Source organism: Pteropus vampyrus, unplaced genomic scaffold (assembly GCF_000151845.1).
Source record: "Pteropus vampyrus isolate Shadow unplaced genomic scaffold, Pvam_2.0 Scaffold18, whole genome shotgun sequence".
Classification (NCBI taxonomy): domain Eukaryota; kingdom Metazoa; phylum Chordata; class Mammalia; order Chiroptera; family Pteropodidae; genus Pteropus; species Pteropus vampyrus.
Genome location: NW_011888799.1, coordinates 5,934,942 through 5,945,516, shown reverse-complemented (window position 1 = coordinate 5,945,516; position 10,575 = coordinate 5,934,942). Strand labels below are relative to the sequence as shown.

The 10,575-nt window shown below is 39.3% G+C and overlaps 1 protein-coding gene across 1 annotated transcript in view; it reads right to left on the bottom strand.

Annotated features, from left to right (window-relative positions):
* The window catches only part of BICRAL (BRD4 interacting chromatin remodeling complex associated protein like), a 74,008-nt gene that overhangs the window by 12,772 nt on the left and 50,661 nt on the right, over positions 1 to 10,575 (bottom strand). Inside the window, exon 6 of the mRNA XM_023527614.1 lies at positions 63 to 168. Within this exon, the coding sequence (XP_023383382.1) occupies positions 63 to 168 (106 nt within the window). The remainder of the gene's footprint in view (positions 1 to 62; positions 169 to 10,575) is intronic.

The following is a 10,575-nucleotide window of genomic DNA, read 5'->3' as shown; positions in this document are numbered from 1 at the left end:
GTCCCTGGGTGTCTGGGAAGTCAGGGACGGACTGAGGAGAGCTTAGCACAAAGGCTCCCGACCTGGCAGTACGGTGCTCAAGAGGCCAGGAATCTGTGCTTGTCTCAGGCCATCTGTGGTCTTGGAAGCGGAAATGGGGGAAGTCTGATTCAAACTTTTTTTCTGAGCCTGTGAAAAAATATTACCGACATGGAAAAATTAATTTCATGACTCAAAGGTTTAACAAATTACTTAAAACACCAACAAAGCCTGTTAATGCCTACCTGGCATCACCTTCAGGTTAGATTACAAAACAAAACAAAAGTTTTAAAACAGTTTCCTAATCACATCAGGAGAATTGCTAGGAGTACCCTTTAAAATCTGCAGGCATGCTGAATTGTTTAGACACCATTCAGTAGGGATGCTGAGTTGATACTAGGCTGCTTTCTTGCTCTTGGAACTGTGCTAGTGGTGCTCACACACAGGCTGAGCAGGGAACTCAGTTTCTATCCCCGGTAGTATTATAACACGCCTGCAAGGATTATGACCCTATCAGTCTCTACGGAGGGTCAGCACAGACTCTGAGCACCTGGTTGGGGCCCAAGCACCAATCCCAAACCTACTGTCAACACTCACTGTTTTCTGAGTAGATGATCTAAATAAAGTATATTTCACCCCTGCTACCTGATGTGTCTCTAGGTTGCATCATATGTCAACACCTGGTGGCATGTAACTGGGAAATGTAAATTCAACTGAATATTAGCCTAAGCAAATATTAGAAAAATTAATCTGATATTTAATTTATTGTATGCTTCTTTTCTGTAAACAAGAAAGATGAAATGGATGATATTTAAGGACTAACAAGTTCCTTTTCACTTTAAAAGATGTTATCTCTAGAATGCACTTAAGGTAATAAAGGGCTTTTAAATTACTCTCAATTTTTAATCTTCTATGTCATTATTATTCATAATGCCATAGGTTTTCAGAGTTTTTCCTTCATTTTTTTTTTTTTTTTTTGTATACCATCAGTGGATTTAGAGTTTAGTCTAACCATCTCCACAAGGGACTCAGACTATGACCTTGGCTTAGGTGAAATGTTCTCACCAAGCATTCACGTGTGGGGGCTCACATAGATCCTGGCAATGCCTAAGCATTGGCCAACTAAACTCATGTTAATATTTCCGTTCTAAAGAATTAATTAGTCTAAACAATTAATTATCTATTTGGTTCTCTTTTCTAATATAAGAATGGAGAAGGTTTGGACATTACCCAAAAAAGACTGGAGGAGGCCATAACAAAGTTGGAAAAGGTAGCCTTGCTCATCCTTCCATTAGCAGGGAAGGTCTGACCTGTGTCATTCTAGGTAGACAGGCAATCAATTCTTAGTAAGAAAATCATGAGGGGAAAATCTTCCAGTTTCCACAGTATTTCCTCAAAAACATAACTCCATACTCTCCCACTATAGGGAAGGTCTTCACATGGAAGACACCTGTGCTGTGGAGAGGCCCGGGGCAGACAGTGATCGCAGGTCCTTATAGATATTTTCAGGGCATGAACACTAAGGTCCACCCTGAAGGAAAAGCAAAACAGATAAAACTTGGAACAATGCAGTTTAACAAGGCAAGGCTATAATTAGGTGGGATTCTGACATAGTGAGATCAACAGATGAATAGAGGAACCAGATTAATATGTTCAAACGATCAAAGTCCTTATACAGCTGTTGCCTGTACACATTTTGGAATTTCTTTCAATATGCCTAGTTTACATGAAACAGAAGAACATCACCCTCATTGCTTTAGAACATTTTTTTTTTTGATGAAAATGATCTCCCATCTTATTTATCAGGCATGACCTGGATTACTCCTAGCTATTAAACAGACAAGTAAAACAAAATCCATGCATACATAAGTAGTAAAATTATAAAGAAAAAAACAAGGAATAAATTATCATAAAAGTCAGGAGAGGGGTTGAGACTGAGAAGTCACATGGAGGGCACTGGTTTCTGTGCGTACTGGCAATATTTTATTTCTTGAGTGGTTATATGGATGGGTATTTGCTTTATAATTACTTGTTAACTGCACATGTATGTTTTGTGCATTTTTTTCTATATGTGTTCCATTTCACAATACAGAAGAATAAAAGGAAAAAAGCCCAGAACAATCTTATCTAATGTCAAAGCTTGAAAATTTGCCATCATCTGAGGGTATAGAGTGCTTCTGTGTCTAAAAGCAAAGTTATTATCTGCAGAGGGCACGTCTCCTTTCAGCACGTTCTAGGTGTTTCACAGTCCCTTGTTGGCCTGTGTGGGTGTCGAGCATTGGCATCTGTGTGTTCTCATCCTCTAACTACTGCCTTGGTTCCTCATTGCATCCCATCCCTCGGGACTAGAACAATCAATCCAGTTGTTTCCTTGTGGGGGTAACAGAGGTTTGGGGTAGGGTGGCTAGGGCCATGGTGGTGACAGAATCGAAATCTTGGGGAACTTGGTCTGGCCCCTACATTGGAATCGCCTGGATCTACCAGGTCTGCAAGTTTGGAAAGTTCTGCTGTTTCCAGAAGTCCCTGGTCCCTCCCAGTCCACTTATTTTCAAGGCAGGACTTTTTTTCTCTGTCTGGTTCACTGCAACCCCAGCACCAGAACAAAGCCTGGCACCATAGTAAGCACACAGCAAACACTTGTTAAATAAAAATGAGTGAATGAATTCCACTGCAGCATAAGTCATAAGGGCCTGTCCCTTCTCCCAGTCCAGCCGCCCCTCCTTTCCCTCACTTGCCAGGAGCCATCGACTTTCTCCTATTCCCTAAATTTAGGCTGCCCACAGTTGACAATCTTTTCCAGAAATAACATTTATCATTCTGTTGTTTTTACTAAACTCTTAGAGAAAGCTTGTCCTTGAAATGTATTTTCTTCACAAATAGAGAAGCTATTTCAGGATATTTTGTTGAGCACTTGGCTCAAAGAACTCTACTAATATCAATGTACAATTTTAACTATTTAGACCCCACAAATTATCTTGATACTAAGTGAACGCATAGTAAAACCCCAGTGAATCAGAATACTTAACATGTTAATTTTGCCCTCCTGGTACATTTTGAAAGAAGCCAATTACAAAATTAGCAAGATGATATTTATCCAACAACAGCCATTTGCTGAATGAGGGAGACCACTTGGATCTGCCTAACCACACCCTCCTCTGGGAATTGTCACAGAAATGGGTCAGAGCCAGCAAGGTTAGAGCACACGCAAAGGTGTGTTACCTGCCAGAGGGTGTTAAGAGCTAAAACCCAGGGAAAGAGCACCTTTCCTCCCCTCCCCCCACCCAAAAGTGCCACATCCACCAGAGGGGGCAGTTTACCTCCCCAGAAGGGTGCCTTTTTCTGTTTGGGCCCAGAGGGGCACTTTTCCCCAATTTGAATGAAAGCCTGGTATAGAGCAGCAGAGGCCCTGCTTGGCTACTTCCTCATGTTTCCCACAACCTTGCTCCTCTGCCCGTGGCTTACTGAACCACAGCAGGCCAATCAGACTCTCTCCCGGGAATTTAGAGTAGGGGTGGGAAGGGGCGGTGGATACCTAAGGGCTGTGGTTCTCAAATGCTGGTTTATAGACTGGTTTTATGAAGAGCACCTGGGGAGCTTCTACAAGGCAAAGTTTCTGGATTCCATCCACAAAAATCCATTCAGAAATCCAATGTGGGCTTAGGAATTTATAATTTTAAAAAGGTCTCCAGGTGATTCTGATGCATTACTAAGTTTTGGAAACCACTGCATTTGCAGTCTCTGTTAAATCCTTGGATCATAATGTAAAGGTGGCCTGGTGGCCATTTTGGTCCAGGAGAAGAGTAAGGGGAACAATGAAGGAGAGATAAGAGGCCATGCTATCTTCAGGAGGTTGAGAGAACAGCGGAGAGCCTGATTTCTGACTCTCATAAGGAGCTGCACTATATTTCCTAGATATTCCCGCCCCCTCTCCCCACCTTTTTTTTGTGTAAAAGTGTTAGGGTGAGTTTCTTATAGTTGCAACCCAAAGTACCTTGACTAAGATGTTTGGGTGTCAACTGTATACCCAGCACTATAATAATCACAGAGAAAGAAGCTGAAGGATACCATACACGATCTTTGCCCCCTGAAAGTTTACCATCCAGAAAACATCCAGGCCCACCATTTGATCAGTGAACTACAATTATGGTATCCAGTCTCAGCTGGGCTCTCATGCCTGTCCAGGAATCCTTTCTTTCCCCTAGCCAGCTCCTTTGTTCTTTCCCACAGAACACTATTTCATTATTTTCAAACCTGTAAGCCAGGTGAGAACTTGTTCAACTTTCAAAGCTACAATCTTATCTGCAGCACCCCTTTTCATCTTTCCCCCTTCTTTTGTTATAATGGAAGAGCCATCCTCCTTCTTTTCTGCAAAGAAACCCATCAGTGCTTTAGAATTCATTGTCCTTCTCCTTCTTGTCAGCTTTGAAAAAAGCTCAAGCCTTTCCCATATCTTAAAAACAAAACAAACCAAAAAAAACCCGAATTCTCTTGACCCCACACATCGTTGTAGCTACTGCTGTCTCAGTTGCTTTCATTTTTCTAAAAATTGTCTGTACTCATTACCACATCTCACTCTCTTTAGTCTTGCAGTTGGCCTCTGCACCTATCATTCCATAGAAACACATCTTACCATGGTCAACTACTGCCTTCTTGTTGCTAAATCTGTCAGCAACATTCTGATCCTTACCTCCACTGACTCCTCAGTGACACTTCACTCTGTGGGCCTCTTCCTTCCTGCCTGCAAAATTCTCTTAGATTCCAAAATTCTAAACCCCATTGGTTTTATTCCTCCTCTCTGGAACCTTCTGAGTCTCACTTGTGGACTCCTCTTTCTGTGTCCATTTCCTAAATGTTGAGGTGCTTTGAGGTTCTTTTCTGGCCGTTTTTTCTTCTCTATTTACACACTCTCCCTGATCCATTTCATTCACTTCCACCATTTTGATTATAATTTATATGCTGATCAACCTTACTTCAGCACATATTTTAGTCCTATGCTTTAGTATATATAGCAGTTTATCATACAACTTAGTTGTCCTATAGAAACCTCAGACTTGACAAATATATCCTAAAATAAACTCATAACTTCCCTTCAAATCACAATTTCTTCCCATGTGCTCTATCTCAGTGAACCTAGGTGTCACTGTCAGGGACCTATGTGTCATCCTTATTTCTCTACTATAGCCAATCAATTAAAAGTTCTATCTAACCTAATTGTCTCAAATCCATTCACTGCTCACCATCTCTATTGCCACTTGGCTAGTCTAGGTCTTCACTATTTCATGCTTAGACTATGACACTGGCTCCTTAACGTGACACATAAGGTCCTGGATGATTTGGTCCTGGCTCATCCTTCCCGCCTAAACCTTTGCACCCCTCACCTGTACATGTTTTCCTTCCCCCACAGTACCACAGCCTTTTCTCTCTCCAGGCTCTGCACTTGCTGTTTCCACCCCTAAACATTCTTCACTCAGGCCCGATCTTGCTGGAGAATTCTTCCTTCTCCCTTAGAAGGTCTCGGACAAAAACCATCTTCCCCAACCATCCCATGTGGTTAAAGGTTTCTTTGCAGAGCCTGGCACTCTGGACTACCTCTACTAGAGCACTTAATTACTGCATGTGGCTGTCAGTTTATCTATCTGCCTCCTGCCATGCAATAGATTATTGTGTCCCTGGGACCTGGCAGAGAGTTGGCCCTGAAATAGTACTGAAATACTATTGAATGACTGACTAAATCAATGAAGGAAACATTAGCACAATAAGAGATTATATACCTAAGTGGGCAGTACAAACAAAAAAAGGCAGAGAAAAAAAATCAAGGGAGGGACTGAAAGGCTTTATTCCTGGAGGGGCTTTGGGTGGAGTCCGAAGCAGGGGAAGAATTTAGACCTGATAGCAAAGGACTTTCAATGAATACCCATCAGCAAAGGCTGGAGGCTCATGATGAGTCTGGGAACAATGGGAGTCAGCCTGGCTAACCTGGACAGTTTCTGACTTGGATAACCTTACTCACCAGTCAAAGAAGTTTGTGCTTTCTCCTGTGGCAAAAGAAAGCTCCCAGATGATTTGGTTCAGGTCACCAAGCAAATGTTTTAGGGAGATTAAAGTGGTGGAAATCAAGCTTTTGGAAGAGGCCAAAGGCAGATTAATCACCTGGACAATTGTTACAGTTGTCTAATTGTGATATGAATGGGCCTTGGAAATCATCTAGCCCAGTGGTTCTCTATTCTGGTTGTACTTTAGAATCACTTGGGGGAGCTTCTGAACAATGCAGACGCCTAGAGCCCTTTCTCTAGACCATTTAAATCAGAACATATGGAGGTGAGGCCCAGGTATTCATAATTTTTAAAATCTCCCCAAGTGAGTGATTCTATTGCATAGCTAGGATCCCTAATTTTTAAGAAGAGAAAACTAGGGCTCAGAGAATTAAGATACGAACTCAGATCACAAAACACTAGTAAGTATCAAGGCAGGACCTACAAGTGAGCTCTGACTCCTAATCTAACTTCTATTTTTCCCAGTATACTGCAGTCCCTCTTAAAGTCTAGCTCAGGTTATGGATATAGAAAAAGAGAGAAATGGAAAGTAGTATGGTGTAGATAGCTAGCAGATAAAGTCTGCCTTTATGAGCAAATTTGCCCATGCTCTGAACCTCTATCTCCTTGAAATAGGAATAATGCTAGTTGTAGCCCCAAGATAAGGATTAGAAATACCATATATTGTCCCTGGCACTATATCTGTTGTTAATAATATGATCATGATTTTCATTATTATTACAAAGAATGGATATGAGACATTCAAAGAACTTGAAGGATCTGATAACTTATTAAAGGTTTAGAAGAGAGGGAAAAACAAGAACATCTAGATTTTGAAGTCTAGGTGTCTGAAGATGCACTGGTTCCACAGTAAGGTAGGCAGGCTGAGCTAGAAGGGACAGAGAATTAGGGAGGAATAGGCAGTACTGAAGACTTCAGTTTTGATCACTGTAACCAAAGCATATGGTAGGTGCTGCTCTTAAGGAATTTAAAATCTACTAAATCTTTTTGTGATCTAAGGAGATTTAGACTTCAAATAAATTATTTACTTTGTTTGATAGGTTAAACTCTTATAAATCTCCTTCTTTAATCATTGACTTTTGAGTATTAATCCATTTACAAGAAAGTTTAAACCCTGTAAATGATACTCCGCATTAAGAGACTTAAATTCACAGGGCTCCCTGGAGAAATGGCTTATTCTAGGTCTGAGGCGAGGTAATCATAAGACAAGCCTATAATATCTTGTGCTATAAGGTGCTCAAAGGAGATGGGAACATGTCAAAAGCATAGAAGCCTCCACTGATCAAATTGGGGACAATTCAAACATCAAAAATAAATGAATGAATGAATAAATAAATAAAGCAAGCAAGCAGCAACAGATTGTAACACATTAACTACAAAGGAAACACACGATCTTTTAGAGATATACACTAAAATATTACAGATAAACATATGTCTGGATTAGTTTCAAAATAATATGGGGCAGGGAGAAAGTGAGTGAGGTATGGATGAAACAAGAATAGCCATGAGTTGGTAAGCACTGAAGCTGATTGAGTATAGGGGCTCATTACACTCTCTTGTCTACTTTTGCTCATGAGTAAAATTCTCCATAATAGAAAGTTTAAAAATGAATGCAACCCCCCCAAAAAAACCTTATAAGTTTATAGTGTTACTTAAATTACTCAGCCATAAGAAAAGATGAAATACTGCCATTTGCAACAACAGGGATAGATCTTGAGGATATCATGCTAAGTGAAATAAGTCAGACAGAAAAAGTTGAGAACCATATGATTTTACTCATATGTGGGATATAAAACTAAAAGTAACAAACAAACTTGATAAACAATCAGAGACTCATGGATAAGAACAGTGGATTTGTGGTTACCGGAGGGGAGGTGGGAGTGGGGAGGTAGATAGCAGTAAGGCGGGTGTCAAATATTTGGTGGCAGAAGGAAATTTAACTTTGGGTAGTAAACACACAATGCAATATACATACGATGTATTACTGAATTGTACACTTGAAGCCTATTTGATTTTATTAACCAATGTCACCCCAATAATTTTAATTAAAAAAAAAAAAGCGAGAGGCAGAAGAAAAGTTCTGCTATATGGAAAAATCCCAGCTAATAACTATAGATAGGATAACACAATCAGAAAATCATTTTGCAACCATAAGGGTAATATTCAGGGGAGAATTATCAATGGAGTCTCAAATCACTGAATGAAAGGCTGGGGAACAAGATAGTCTAGTGGTCTCAAAGCACCATCCTAGAGATCATTTCTTCTTTACAAAGGGAACAAGGTACCTGTGAGTCCCTTGAGGAGAAATCTGGAGGAGGCCATCATGACTGAACGATCGTACTCAAAATCACCAATAATGGAACAAAACGACATTATGTGTCTTGCCAAAATTTAGACTGAATCTAATCATAAGGAAAACAATCAGATAACTCCACACTGAGGGCCACTCTACAAGATAATTGATTTGGGTGGCAGCAGACTAAAGAGATACGACAATGAATGAAATCAGTGCTCTATGCCAAGTTTCTAGAGTGAAGCATTGTCATAAAGGACATTATTGGGTTAACTGGAAGAAATGTGATCTAATTTTATTTTATTAATGTTAAATTTCTTGGGAATGACAATGATATTGTGGTTGTGCTGAAGAAGGTCCTTGTTCTTAGGAGATACCTGCTGAAGTATTTAGAGGTAAGGGGGCATGACGTTTGTAATTTAATTTCAAGTGGTTCAGAGAAAAAAGTTGTGTGTGTGTGTGTGTGTGTGTGTGTGTGTGTGTGTGTGTGTGTGTGTGTGTGTGTGTGTGTGTGTGTGTAGAGACAGACAGACAAAGCCAATGCTGCAAAACATAAACACCTGGTAAATCTAGGTGAATGGGTTCACTGTACTTTCAGCTTTTCTGTGGGTTTGAAAGTTTTCCTAATGCAAAAGGTGGGTGAGGACTTAAATTCACTCTACAAGAAGCTGGTTACATTGGTTGTCTGCAGGCAACTGGGAGGCTGGAGGACAGAAGGAGGGCAATTTTTCACTGTAGTATACATCTTTCTGTGCCTTTTGATTTTTGAACCAAAAAAATTATCTATACCAAAATAAAGTGTATGCTTAAAAACCTAATCCTCTAATATTAACCCTGTACAATGTCAAAGCTTGCTGAATTAAACTTCTCCAAATAGACAAACACTGAAGGCCCTGGTCATGCTATTTATGTTCATTACACTGTAATATGAAGTAATTTATACAGAACTTTTACACAGGAATTATCAAGTAAAAGAGTTGCTATAAGTGTTTCTGGATGTCCTAGGGTTTAAACGTTAGACAACACCTCAACACTACTTTTCCAATTCATGTCGCATCTAAGGTTATGTCCTCCTTAATCCAATATACCTGATGCTTTAATTGTTCTGGAAAATCTACAGCAGGAACACACTTGACAAAATGCAACTGACCTAGTCCCCAATACTTTTTGGCAGTAAAAGGCACAATAAAATTACCCTGGAGCTGCCAAAGTTGGCTTCTTGTTACCTTTGGATAACTGAAACTTTTGGGAGTCAGAGAGATTTTTTCCCCCATTGAAGCATTATTTTAAAAAAAGAAATAAAAAGAAATGATCATGCTGATTATAATCAATTATAATAACAAACATAAAGCAAATCAATACATACTGATATAAAATGATCCTCAAGTAATATAATTAAGCAAAACAAATCTGTGGTGTGTTGCAGAGATAGGTAAATATATGTCATATTGCAGATATCTCTGAAAGAATAAAGAATCTAAAAACAGTGGTGGCCTCTGGGAGGGAAACTTGAGGAAGGAGACCTGACTTTTCACTCTAAACTATTTTGGAACTGTCTTTAATTTTTACCAATTGCATGTTTTACTTATTTGTTTAAACATGAACAAATGTAGTTTGATAAATGCTGTTTCGGTATCACCTTCTCTATGAGGATTAAGTTTTTAAAACTAGAAGAAAATTAGAATAACCTGTAATCCTACCACCTGGAGAATTGCTGTTAACGTTTTAGTGCATTTCCTTCTAATCAAGTTTCTGGGTGTTTTATAAGCAAGAGGGTTTTCTAATTCGCCATATTGTTTCTCCCCAACATTTTTCTGAAAGTGAAAACAAATTGCTTATTAAATATTTTGCATTTAAATGTACACTTTATTCTGTAAGCCTTTCCTCAGATCTTTAATCATTTTTTGAAACATTTAAAATGGCTGCTTCATAGTACTTCATCATATCCAATCTTTCTCTTATTATTGGATATTTGAGTTTCAGAAAAAATTTTGCAACACTTTGGTTGCAAAGATTATCTATAGTATTATATTTTTTGAGTAAGTATAGGGAAAATAAGAAAAAAATACATGTATCTGATTAGCTGTGCGAAAATAACATAGGATAAATAAACTACAAACTAAAGAGATTGGTGAATAGAGGGGGTGGGTGAGAACTGGCAGAAAAGGATGGAGGGTTGAGGTAGAGAGCAGGGTTAGGGAAGAGTGAGAT